General features: G+C 49.8%; 1 protein-coding gene across 3 annotated transcripts in view; it reads right to left on the minus strand.

The window, feature by feature from the left end:
* Nucleotides 1-6: 6 nt before the first annotated feature.
* The window catches only part of SPEN (spen family transcriptional repressor), a 102,270-nt gene continuing 88,760 nt past the window's right edge, over nt 7-13,516 (minus strand). For all 3 annotated transcript variants that reach the window (XM_019654871.1, XM_019654869.1, XM_019654870.1), the window contains 5 exons: nt 3,140-11,300; nt 2,237-2,746; nt 1,880-2,074; nt 1,461-1,619; nt 7-1,013 (listed from right to left, as the gene is read on the minus strand). In XM_019654871.1, the coding sequence (XP_019510416.1) occupies nt 879-1,013; nt 1,461-1,619; nt 1,880-2,074; nt 2,237-2,746; nt 3,140-11,300 (9,160 nt within the window). In that variant the 3' untranslated portion in view covers nt 7-878. The remainder of the gene's footprint in view (nt 1,014-1,460; nt 1,620-1,879; nt 2,075-2,236; nt 2,747-3,139; nt 11,301-13,516) is intronic.

Genomic DNA, 13,516 nt, shown 5'->3' on the forward strand with positions numbered 1-13,516 from the left:
GAGACACTCCCAGATCATGGGGGCAGGGCCCGTGCTGTACCGAAGCGCACTTATACAAATGAGTGACAATACAAAGTCTGAGTATGAAAATAAGATTTTCTCTGAAAACACATTTTTGGCACAGATTAAAAAAAATGTATGTCAGGGGAATTTGATTTTTTTAAGTCAGTATTATATATATTTATATATATTATATATTTATATATACACACATCCCAAGTTCTGCATATCCCACCAAGAAACAAAATCCTTCTGTTTGCTCTTTTCCGATTGTAAACTGTACATCCTGGGTGAATCAAAGATGTGGTGGCAGGAGAATTAAGAAAGGTGACATCCAGATGAGCAAGGGGAAGGAAGGGGGTGGGGACAAAACAACCCAATGAAATGTTCCTTGACCCCAAGGTTTCCGCAGAAGTTTGAAGTCCTGCGTTAGAGTCTGCGATGTGTGTTCACGACACCGACATCCAGAGTGTCACAGCCTATCTTCACTGTGCAAAAGTCCAAGTCACTAATTTAGTGCAAAGGCAGTTCTGTTTTCTTGTTTCTTAAAAACAAAAACAACAAAATAATTAATTCCACTGCCCTGTTCCTTTTCTCCAAAAAGAGGAGAGAGAAACCCAGCCCCAAGGTGTCTGCGAGTCCATCGGTTGGTGGTCTGTCCTTGGGCTAAATGTCATGTAAACATACAAGTAGCAGCACCACTGCCCAGAGGGGTCTGTCCAACTGAGCTGGGCGGGCGGGCAGGAGGGTGAGGCTGGCCGTCTGGCAGTGGAGTCTTCCCTCCGACAGCGTCTTCCTCCACTTGGCTGGGTTGTCCTGTGTTTGTTTTTTGCTGCAAAGCCTCAGGAAAATACACCAAGTGTTGACCATTCAGTGGCTCACAACACAGAGGCAATGACAATCATGAGGTGGGGAGAAATGTTGGAGATGCTGGCGAGCAGGTCAGGGGCCAGACGGGACAGGTGACTCTCAGAGAACTCGCAGGGTGGAAAGATTTGCAGCACATAGGCGGGCTGGAGAAGGGGACAAGAGAGAAAAGTGGGACCCCCGCTGTCTTCACATCACCCACTCCACTACCATTCTCCTTTAAACATTTCCAACTGGGGCCCCAATGAGGCCCAATGCAGAGCCAGGTTGAGTGGTTCCCAAACAGCTAATGTCTCCATGACTTTGTTCACTAGGAGAAAACTATGTGTCAGAAAACTAACATGAACACCTTGGGAACCTCTTCTACATCTAAGCCAAAGAAAAACCTCTGCTGCCTCAGCTGCCCCTTGACTGTCTCCAGGATGGGCAATGGTGGCCACGCCCATTACTGTTTCCTCTGTCCAGAATGCCCTTTGCCCACCTCCTCTGGGAAACTGTCCTAGACTACCCAAGTCGGCACTGGAAGCCCATGCCACCACATTAGACCACCTGACCTGCCCGCACCAGGGAAGGACACTGGGCACGGGGCTGACCTGATTGGAGCCAGGGTTGGGGACGTTGATGATCCCTGCCGCCTGTTTGGCCTGCAGATAGGTGATGAAGGCAGCCTTGAGGGACTCGGTCTGGCTCACGACGTCCTCTTGGTCACGGCCACATGGCAGAGCCAGCAGCAGACAGTAATCTGTCTCCACCTGGAAAAGAGGCAGCTGTCAGCGATCAGGGCCTCCTCACAAAACATGCAGAGGCCTGTATAACCCAGGGGTTTGGTTCTGAAGTCCCCAAAAGTCCCCCCACCTCTGAAATGACCTTGAAGTCCACCCACGTATTTGCTGAAGGCGTTTTACACCCCCCAGAAGAGACAGAACGTGCCCTCATCATCTAGTCAGTGACAAGCCAGGGAGACAGGCAGCGGGAGTCACCCACACCTTACCTTGCCCAGGCCCCATCTTACCGTCATCCTTCGGGCAACACTTTCCAGCTGTGAGAACTCCAGGCGCATCCTCTGGGCGATCCGCAGTGGGGGACCTCCTTCAGAGAGGGGCAGTGACCGATGGGCCAAGACATTGTTGCCAGAGACAAAGTGGAGCTGCACAGCAGCTGTGTCGTTCTTGAGGGCCAGGAGGCCCTGCCACACAATGGGGTATTTCTGCCCATGAGGAAACAAACAGGAAGTGAGCTCATGGCTGGAGAGCAGAGCCATGCTGCACATGGCGCTAGACAGCAGCTTGCTGGGCTAAGTGGGGGTCTTATGACATTTTAACACAGCACAAAGCTTGGAGGGTCATGGAGGGACCCCTCTTAGGCTTACCTTCAGAAGCTGGACCATATCCACAGGCCTCTGGGAAGTCAAGTGTGGAGCAGAATCTTGTTTGGGGGAGGGCTGGGCTTCAGTGTGCAGCACAGCCAGTCCTGGAGGGGTGCTGGGGCTTGAGGTTGTGGGGACAAATACTGGCTGCTTTGGGGCAGCCTGAGCAGGGAGAGGGCCCGGGAGGTCAGCCTTCATGGAGACAGACACAGGGGAAGGATAGGAGGTCTGGCTGGTTTCTGCTTGTGCCCTCTGAACCTGGGCATGAGGCTCGGCTGGCCTGTTTGCAGGTATGGTTGGGAGGCGAGGCTGCTCTACTCCTGTCTGGGTCCCCTTCGCCTCCTGGGAGACCTGAGGCATCTTGCTGCTTGGTGACTGGCCTGGCTGGCTGAGCTGCGAGGGCTGGCAGAGCTGTGTGGGCTGGGCAGGCTGCGTGGGCTGCATGGGCTGGGTAGGCTGTGTAGACTGTGCAGGCTGAGCGGGCTGCAAGGGTTCACCTTCAGTAGGGGGGCCCTGGCATTGAGTGGGAAGAGAGAGGGACAGTCAGAATCTGTTATGCACAACACCCTGCCCCCAACCAACCGGCCCTGGGCAGGGTCAGCTGCAGGCACTCCTATCAGCCAGGCCCACAGACAGGGTTTAACCAGTCGGTGATGCTCTTGGGCTCTGGTAAGAGGAAGTCACCTGTTCCCTCCCTCCTCACCACTGCTGGCAGGAGCCACCACTCCACCAGTTCACAAAGGGCTCCTTCCATGTTTCTGAGCTCCCTGTACTATGATCTGATCCCTTCATCCCCAAATTTAGGGAGCTCCTCTTTAAATCCATGAAGACAGTGACATACATTAGGGACCACACTGGCTCCTCAGCCACTACTGACACTGGAAGGCCGATTTTTGGTGCTCTCACCTGAGTGGGGGCCTTGGTCCGGGAAGGCAGGCCTATGGAGGCAGCAGCAGGAAACTGAGCATGTGTGAGCTGAGCTGGGCCGTGGTACGTGCGGATGTCCCCATACCTGTACTCCTGAAACAGCTCCCCGCTGGAGTGCACGATCTGCACCCCGTGGGTCACCACCACAGGCGGGCTCAGAGGCAGCCCCTGGAGCTGGTTGCTGGGGGTGACTGTGAGGATGCGGGCCTCGCCGTGAGGGGCGGGGGCAGGGGCTGCTTTGGCATCTGCCGTCTTGGCAGCTTCTTTCCCTGGCTGCTGAGGGGCCTTGCTGGCTGCTGGCACCTTCACGACCCCGTCTGCTGCCCGAGGCTGCTCGCTGACTGCCGTCACATGGGGATGCACCATGATCCTCACGTCCCGGGGCACGGTGTACGGGTGCAGTCGGTACTCAGACTGCATGACCAGTACTTCTGACTGCACAGGGGCTGTGGCCCGAGCAACAGGCAGGTGATAATGCACTTCTTCCTCTGGAGGGTGCTGGGAGGCCAGGGCGGACACACCCGCTGTGGCCGGCTGGGGTGTGCCTGCGCGCTGCGGGGCCCTGACCTCTATCTGCTGAGGCTGCAGGGGGGCCCGAGGAGAGTGGAGGGTCTCTGGTCGGATGCTGTAGGTGATGCTAGGCAGTGTGGGTGTGTTCATTCTCACTTCTCCCTGGGACAGGTGGCTGAGGGACACAGTCTGGGTGATGCTGTGAGGCGGCATGATGACAGACTGCTCTGGGTGTATGCTGGAGATGAACTGGGGCACAGGGATGCCTGCAGCCAGCATGACTGTGGCGTTAGTGGGGAGTGCAGTGGACGTGCTGCTGCTGGGGTGGCCCGCCCTTGGAAACGGGGATGGAGCAGGCCCGCTGGGTCGAGGAGAATGTGCATCTGGCTTTGTGGCTGTCAAATGGGGGACAGTTCGATCTGTCGGGGTACTGGGCCCCGAGGTGACGTGGTTCACTTCCGCAGGCAGTTTGCTGGGCAGAGCAGGAGGGTGGTGGGGGGTGAGAGTGGACCCCAGGTTAGCCGGCTGCAGGACCTTCGTCTCTATTTTGAGGGTGACGGGGTCAGCAAGCTTTTTATTAGTGGTGACAATGCTTGGGGTGAGGACCAACTGGTTGTGAACCAGCACTGGGGGTGTGTTTATGCCCTGGGTGAGAACCTTCACTGTGCCGCCCTGGGTGACCGGTGTGGACACAGAGAGGTGAATGGGCTCGGGCTTCTCCAAAGATGGCCGGTCAGCCTTAACAGATGAAATGACTGGAGATGCATTATACGTCTGGGCAGTCAGCACCAGAGTAGAATGGGTGGCCACGTTTGCATAGCCTGGAGTCTGAGGGCCTTTGGGCGGAGGCTGCGATGGTGTGACAGAATCAGGTTTGACCTGGGACTTGGATACCGACTGTTGAAATTCAATGTCCATTGCACTTGCTGGGGGGATCTGGCTAATTTTGGCGCTGATCCGCTGTGGGCCTTCGGTCTTCTGCCCCGAGTAGCTCAGGAGCACAACCCCTTCTGAAGTGTTCACACGCAGCCCAGCCCCAGAACCCGTGTCTGCCGGGCGCTCATCAATCACAGACATAGACCCCGGGTGGAACCGACTGTTTTCATTAGTGCTCGATCTCTGCTTGCACTTTGTTGACGGTGCAATCACTGCACCTGCCACAGTCACTGCACCTGTTGTCGCAGCAGTCACACCACCAGAGGCAGCAGTCACAGCCCCTGCTGTAACTGACACCGCACCAGCTGTGGCGCTCACCGCACCTGTAGCGGCATTCACCACGCCTGTAGCGGCATTGACTGTGCCCACAGTGGCATTTACTGGAGTGGTAAGAACGTTCACTGGGCCCGTGAGAACATTCACCGGCCCCTTGAGGACGTTGACGGGCCCAGCAGGAGTGTTCACCAAGCCTTTCAGCGTGGTCACTGAGCCCTTCACCGGGCCTTTCAGGGCGTTCACTGGGCCAGTCAGCGCATTCACTGGGACCAACGAGACATTCACCAGGCCGGTCAGGGCACTCACCAGGCCGGTCAGGGTTTGAGGAGCCTGCTTTGCCAGAGTTATCTTCTGTGAATTCTCCAAATCGATGCTGACAGGCATCCGGCTAATAACAGAAGTAATTTTGGGAGCGATGACTGGAGCCACCTTTTCTTTGTCAGTGGCTACTGGAACTTCTGAGGCCTGTGTGTTGGAGGTGTTTGTTATTGGAGCTGCTGGCTTTTCTTCTAAAAGAGGCTTTTTAGATTCAACTGGAGGGGGTGGTGCCTCATGCAGGCAGGGGGCAGCACTGACAGGCTCTGCAATGGCAGTTGTGACACTCGTGGAAGTGATGCCTGTGGCAGACACATATTTGGGGTCCATGAGGATCTTTCTCAGCGTACTGGAGCTGGTGTCGATATCAGAGGCTTTTGTGTCTGGGGGAAGAGCTGGGGACGGGGTGGACTGAGCCCGAGGCTCCTCCTGCCTTGTGATCCACTCTGTCACCTTAGTAGGGGGACTCTGGTGTGGGACTCCTCCAGGGGTGACAGGGGGTGGGAGCTTTGCCACAGTTACAGAAGGGATTATGGGGGTGGGTATGCTTGAGTCACTGGGCGGAGTCACGGGATCACTTTCAATGATGGAATGCACCTTGAATCTGGCTTGGGGCTCCTCATCCACAGGCGCTGGCTGTGAGGGAGCGGGAGGGTCAGGGAGCAGAGACACTTTGGTTGGAGTCTTTTCTTCAACGCTGCTTTCTTGGGACAAATTTTCCCGGGATGGAGTCTTGCTTGGGTCAGGAGCACAGGACTCAGGAGGACTGACCTGGGGCTTTTCACTCTGCCTTTCTTCCTGTGGAGTTTCGGAGGGTTGTACCACTGTCTCCTCATTTGTGGCAGGGCTCTTGCTTTGAACTTGGTCAGGTTCGGAGACATGGGTTTCCACAGGAGCCCCCGTTTTCTTGTTTGCATTACGTTTGCGGCGTGATCGAGTTGTCTTCTGACGCCCTTTGTCTTTCCGAGCAAGAGCGACTTGGGCTTCTTTTGAGCCCTTGGCTTCCGGCACTGGGTGGGAGGTTTCGCTGCTGTTCCCTCCAGCTTCCTTGGTATCTGCTGGGTCTGCAGAGGGGTCAGGTGCACTGACTGGTGGCCCAGAAGATTCTGTAGCCGCCTCAGTCTCCAAGATGCCAGACACGGCCTCGTTGGTCTCAGGCTCTGCTCCCTCCTCTGAAGGCTGCAGCTCTTGAGAATGGGGCTGCAGGTCTGTCTGAGATTCTGCAGGGTAAGGCGGAGGTGCTGGGAAGTGTTCTTGCTCCCCAGAAATGTCATTGATGATGGAGCCAATGGCTGCAGCCAGTTCTGTTTCGCTTGCTTGGTGTGCAGGCTTGTCCTTGTCCTCTGTGGAAACTCCCTCTGGTGTGTCTGCAGCCGCCCCCTTGAAAGCCACAGAGGTTTCAGTGAGCTTTGCGATGTTCTCCACGGCCTGCTCCAGCTCCATCTGCTTGGCCAACTGATTTGCTTCCGGGGACAGCTTAGAGGCAGACAGATCTTCCTTCTCCGGCTCCTTGTCTGGATCAGCTGGATCACTGTTCACCTGGGATGACAGACCGCCCTCTTTTGGGGGACTCCTGCTCTTCTCGGGGGAGACTGCCACAACCTCGGCTTCCTTCTCCACAGCCAGCCCGGCAGTGCCTGCAGCCACAGTGGGGCTGACACTGGCATCCGCGTTTTTCAGAGTTGCATTTTTGTCTGCTGCTAACCTAGAATTCCGAGATCTTCCTCTCTTTGACTTGGAGTTTTTTTCAGGGGCTGTTTTTTTCTCTACCACTTCAACTGGGGGAGCTTCAGGTGGATTTTTGTCCGTGCCAATTTCTTTTTTGTCACGTTTCTGTTCACTTCCTGCTTCTTCTTTATCAGCCTTAGATTTTGTGTTATTTTCTTTCACATTTACTTGGGGACTCACCTCAGTGGTGGCCTCAGGACGGTCAGCCTCAGCTTTGGGTTCATTTTTCCCCTTTTTCCCTTGTGGACCACCAGCAGCTGCTGACTTTTGGGACCGTGGAGATCTCCATCCCTCAGGTGGTTTAAGTGTTTCCACTGGTTCTTTCACCTCCATCTCATCGTCTTCTTCGGCTCGACGGCGTGTCTTGGGAGGCCTTCCCCTCCTAGGGGTAGTGGGAACTGCCGCAGCCTCCTGATGCTCTCGCTCCAGTCTCTTCCTGGTCACTCTTGGTTGCTCGATGGGCTCCTTGACTGGAGAGCGGCTTTCATGGTCGCCCATGGTTGCGTAGACACTCCTTACATTCCGGCGCCTTGTTCGGCTGAGGGGCAAACTTGGCTCAGGGTGTTCAGGGTCCACGGCTGAGTTTTTGGAGGCAGTCCTTGTAATCTTCTCTGCTTCCATCTTCAACTCTAAGAGCTTCTGTGCTTCTCCCCGAGGAGAATTGGACCGCTTGAGTTTTTCCCGGTCTATCCTCTCACTCTTCCTTGTGACAGGCTTCTCCACAACACTTGCTGCAGCTGCCTGGATGGGGGTCTTGGAACGTTTACTCTTGTTTGGCTTTTTATCTTTTGTAGCAACTGGGGGGTCGACCTCTGTATTTTCAGAAGCTTGAGGCTGAGCCTCAGAAACAACTTCAGCTTTCTGATTTGAAGCGGGCTCAACATTAGCAGCTGAGTCTGGCTTTTCCACTTTGGGCTCATCAGCTTCCTCCGGCTTCTGAGTTGGTTTTGAAAGTTGGTTACCATCAGGTTCTGGATCTCCACTGATCTCCACCTGGGAAAATGAGGCCCCAGGAGTTGGAGGCTTGGCATCCAGGTAAGGTAGCTGGACGACTGATGAACTTTCTCCAGCTAAAGGAGTCCCCGCAGCATCCTTCTCGGCGTCTGCTCGTGGGGGCAGGTCTGCTTGTTCAGGTTGTTGTTCCACAGTGACAGACGCCAGTTCAGACACAGGTTTTGCTTCTTCTGGGACAGAAGCCAGCTCCATGGTCTTCTCTTCTGTCCCCGGAGGCGCCTCTCCTGTTTTATCACCAGCTGTCTTCTCCAAGGATGCTGCTGCTGACTCTGGGGTTACAGCTGTAACACTGGGAGGCCCAACCGAAGGTGGGGTTTTCAGTTCTGACTCTTTATTCTCAGGAGCAGATTGTGGGCTCTTGGGATGGTCTTCTGTATCTTCCTGTTTCTCAACCTCTTTGGGTTTTTGGTCTTTTTCTTTTTCTTTCTGTTGCATCCGTGTGAGTTCCATAAATCTGCTATGGAAAAGAACTACGGGCTCTTGAATCCCATCAGTTGTGTTGCTCGCTCCATCAGATGTCTGCCTCCCATATAGCCTGCCAGAAATGAAGTCAGATTCTTCATCTTTTCTCTCTAGATGCTGCAAGCGCTTGGAATCTTGTTCAAAGATTGAGCTGTGTAAAAAACGAGAAGCAAATAATTCTTGCCTTTCCTGTTCTTCTTCTTTATGATCATCTTTTTTATCATCCATTTTTCCTTCTGCATCAGTCCGAATTTTCTTCTTTTTCATGTACCAGGATGGAATAGGTCTTGGGGCAGAGTCAACCTTTTCTTTATCTTTGTTGTTACGAAAATTAGCAAATCGGGAGTCCCAATCGAGAAAAGACCAATTTTCTTCTCGAGATGAAGAGAGGGATTTAGCTCTTTCAAGCAAAGCCTTAGTGTCGGGTGTGATTGTCTTATCCAATGCAAAAGAATAAAATTTGTTCCTTTCTAAAGAACTGGAGAGTCTCTCATCTCGCTCACGAAGTTTGTCCTCTCTTTCCCTCAATAAAAAAGACAATCGAGAATTTTCGTATAATGCAGAGGCTCTGGGCGAGTGGGATTTGTGTTCGCCATCTTCATCAGAATCAGAAGGCACCTCACCAGGTTCCAAATCACGTACAGACCTCTTTCGAAGGCTGTCTCTCTTAATTATGCTGTTTGGGAAACTCACATCAAATCTGCTGGCATCTTGCTTCATTTGAGAGTCCCACCGATTTAGTTCATCTTCAGAATTCAAGACAGATAGTTTTATTTTGGCCATGTCTGCCATCTGTTCTCTCCTGCTGGAATCATAAGGATTAAATTTTAGGGATTCTTCTCTGACTGTTATATTAGAATAGGGGGCACCTTTTTCATCCACTTTAGGAGACCCTTTTACTGACATTAGCCTAGGGGAGCCTATGGGGTCGTCTTCCTCCTGGAAGGAACCATGTCGGATGCTGGGAGAACAACCAGTCCTTTCAGAATCTTCACTGATTTGGCGTGAACTTCTGTAATTCCTCTCTCTCTTGGTGCAGATATCAAAATCAACATGATCCATCCTTTTCTTTTTGCTGGGAGGAGAGTCGTCGGTGACATCTTGAGGGGGTTTACCTACTTCATGAACAAGACTACGTTTTTCATATTCATCTACATCTTTCTTAGGACTGCCAAACTTCTCAGACTTGGCTATTTCCATCTCCATCTGCTGTTTTCTACGACTCTGCTCCATTTGTTTTCGGTAACTCTGCGTGTGATCAATATCAATGCCAATTTTTTCCTCAGTATTTACTGAATGTGGTTTCTCATGGCCTGATTTACATTCAACTGCTTCATCACGAAGACTGCAATAGTTTTTCCTAATGTCCTCTCTCTCTGGTCCTTGGTCATCTAATAGCTGTAGCTGTTTGAGCTGTGGTTTTGAAAGAGTAGGCTTTTTTGACTGGATTTCTTGATTTTCCACAGATTCACCTACTGGTTCTCCCAGTCTTGCCTGTAGGTCTGAGCTGGGCCTTGAGCCAGTCCCAACAGAAATACTGGCCAGCTCCTGACAGTCCTTGGGGCTGGGAACAGCATTAAGTCTGTCTAGTTTGATTTTTTTAGATTCTCTTTTAAGAATTTCTTTTCTCACAGGCTTTCTTTCAGTCTCTCCTTCCCTCAGCAGAATGACATCTCTAGATGATATGTCAGGCTGCTTTTTTAAAAGTACCCGAGCATCCTCCATCTCTGGACTACTTTTCTTGACTTCCGATTTTTGCCTTTCTGCTTTCAAACTGGAATCTGCAAAACGCCTTTTCCTCGCTTCCAACTTCTCCAGATCCACAGCACTTACCCCGTCAGCAAACTGCTCTGGTTTTAGGTGCTTCCTGGGTTTAAGCCTGCCTTCCTTATCTACCACTTCTATGTGGCTTGAAAGTGCCTTTTCCTTTGGCACTTTCATTCTAACAGATTCCAGTTTAGATACGTCAGATTTTGCAGGCTCCATGTGAAAGACCTGAAGTTTCTGATCTACAGCGGAAGACTTGACAGTGTCATTATCAAGCTTGGTTTTCAGCTTTTCCAAAGGTGTGTGCTCGATAACCTTCCCCTCTTTTTCTTTCACTCGAGTCAAAACCACACAAGGCATGAGTTCTAAGCGGTTTTTTGCTATTCCTTCTTTGTCAGCTTTCTCTCTGCTCAGTTTATTAGAACTTCTTGATTTTTCAGGGCTCTGTTCTTTTTCATTTTCTTGGTCTGTTTCTGAAGACTGAGAACTAGGGGAATGAACTTTTCCTTTTCGTTTCTGCTTGTCAGTTTTGTCCTTTTCCACTTTTTCCTTCCTTATTAAACGTCTCTCTCTTTCCCCTCTCTCTAGATCAAAAGTTCTTTCTTTATCTGTCTTTTCATTTTTTGTATAGCGTTCCAAACGAGATTTGTCAAGTTTATCATACCTTGGAGGGGAAAGTGAGCTACAGCTTCCACTCCGGTCTGAGGACCGGCTGTAAATCCTCCTCTCAGAATCACTTGGTAGCCTCTCTGACTGGGAGGGAGATGTTCCAGGGCTCTGTGGGCGTCGCAAGTGCACTGGACTCTGACTGCGTTCAATTGGCCTCCTCTCATGGTCTCTGTCCCGGTCACAGTCAAATCGTTCGCGTTCTCTTTCTCGCTCCCGTTGCCTGTAACTGTATTCCCGAATATCTTGTTCATAAGGATCATTTCTGTAATCCCTGTATTCCCGAGGATCGTCATAATACCGTGATTCATAGTAGTCTCCTTGATAAGTTTCCCATTCTGAATAAAATTCCCTCCCTCGAGCTGGATAGTCCCGTCTGGAATCCTCAGGATATGTGCCTGGAGTACGAACAGTCTCATAATATGTGCGATCTTGGCTATAGTCATAAGATCCCCTTCGTTCCTCTCTGTCAAAAAACAAAGAAACAAAACACAAAGACTATATTAGTTCTTTTGTTTCCTTCTCATTTACACATTGAATCATACATATTAGATTACATTCCTGCTTCTAAAAATCTTTCGCATCATTTAGACCTGTATTGTCTAATACTGTAGGCACTAGCCACATGTGGCTACTAAGAACTTGAAATCTGGCTGGTCTGAATTGAGATGTGAGCGTAAAATACACACTGGATATGGTAGATATAGTTTTTCTTTTTTTGTTTGTTTTTTAGATTTTTTTTTTTTAATTGGGGATTTGGGGAACGGGAACAGCCAAGTTGTTGTCCTTCAATCTTAGTTGTAGAGGGCATAGCTAGCTCAGCTCCAAGTCCAGTCACCATTTGGCCGCCCATCGGCAGTTCAGCTCAACGTGCCATGTTCAATCTTAGTTGTAGTTGGGTGTAGCCCACCATCCATGCGGGAGTCGAACCGGCAACCTTGTTGTTAGGAGCACGTGCTCTCACCAGCTGAGCCATCCTGCCATCTACTGGCTGCTCAGCGGCAGCTCAGCTCGGGCGCAGCTCACTGGCCCATGTGGGAATCGAACTGGCGACCCTGTTGCTCAGAGCTCGCACTCTTAACCAACTGAGCCACTCGGCCGGCCCCAGTAGATATAGTTTTTTAAAAAAAGAAAAATATTTCAATAATTTCTTTGATTATATGTTGAAATAATATTTTAGATATACTAAGTTAAATAAAATTTCACTTTTCCTTTTTATTTTGTTCTTTAGATTCCGAATATAAGTGAGATCTATGGTATTTGTCTTTTTCTGTCTGACGTATTTCACTTAGCATAATATCCTCTAGACCCATCTTTGCTGTCGCATCTTTTTACTTCTTAATGTGGTTACCAGAAAATTTAAAACCACAGGTGTAGCTTGCATTATGTTTCTATTGGAGAGCAGTGGCTCAGCCCTTTTTTATTCTTTTCATGTTGGGTGTCATGACTTATTATAATGAGCACTAGTATCACAGCCCCACATTTCTAAGTCTTTCATAATAACTTTTCTGCCAAAAGCTATTCTTACCACAACTTGGGAAACAAATATACTACCTTCCTGACACAGTATTTGAGGGAATAAATGAAATACTACTTTTAAATTGCTAAGCCCTTATGCAAATGGGTCCTCATTTACATTCATGCATCAACTATTCAGTGAGATGACTTCCTTCCACTCTATGGAAAAAGCAAAGATCCTTAAGTTCTACTACAAGAATCCTCACTCTGGACTACTTTTCTTGACTTCTGATTTTCCATAAGCACTACCATCTGAAACCACAGTGAAGTCCCGGTGACACCCTCCTGCTTCCTGCTTTGGGAGATAAACTCCATTTAACAAGGATAAATAACCAGTAAGAACCAAAGAACAAAGTCAGAGCCAGAGATCACCAGTAAAATGAGTGAATTTACGTACTAATATACAAAAATTAACACTTACATAATATTATCCCATCCCCAAAAGACATTGTTCTTTGTTCACATTTAATGTATGCAGAGAGGATCTTAATGGATTTTTTATTATGTCTTAGGTGCTACTAGATAGACCACCAGCACTTTCCACTCACTTAGGAGTAAGAATTCCGGTAAGCACTTAAAAGTATTAACGATAATTTCAAACTGCACTTGGGGAGCCAGGATCACGAACTTCTTTTCTCTCTCTACAGACACATGCATTTTCTTGCATTCTCTCTCTCTCAAGAAAAACCTTACATCAAGACTGACTTTCTGGCTGGAGGAGGTCTGCTGATTTTTGATCCTTTGGAATATGGATTCCAATCTACTGTGAAAACCATCAAAACCTTAGAATTTTGAGCTTTTAGGATTCTGGCTGTGGGGGACATTTTTCATTTAAAAACCTTCCAAGTATTCAATGACCACTACATGATATTCCACAAAGAAATGACTCAACAAATATCTTCTATGATTTAAATAAAAATGAAGTGGCAAAAAGTAGCAATAAAAAGGGAATGCTTAAACAGCTTTCTGGCAGCATGATCAGAATTTGCCTCATTTTTATTATAGAGTGTTGGGAGCCATGCAGGCTGGCTTTACTGTAGTATCACTTGTTTTGCTTCTTGCTCCTTTCTGCACCTGGAGGATGCTTACTTAACCTTGAGGCATGTGGTGAGAAAGCCAGTTCCTTAGGAGACACACGAAGATAGAGGGCTGTTTGGCTTTGGG

Source organism: Hipposideros armiger, unplaced genomic scaffold (assembly GCF_001890085.2).
Source record: "Hipposideros armiger isolate ML-2016 unplaced genomic scaffold, ASM189008v1 scaffold_232, whole genome shotgun sequence".
Classification (NCBI taxonomy): domain Eukaryota; kingdom Metazoa; phylum Chordata; class Mammalia; order Chiroptera; family Hipposideridae; genus Hipposideros; species Hipposideros armiger.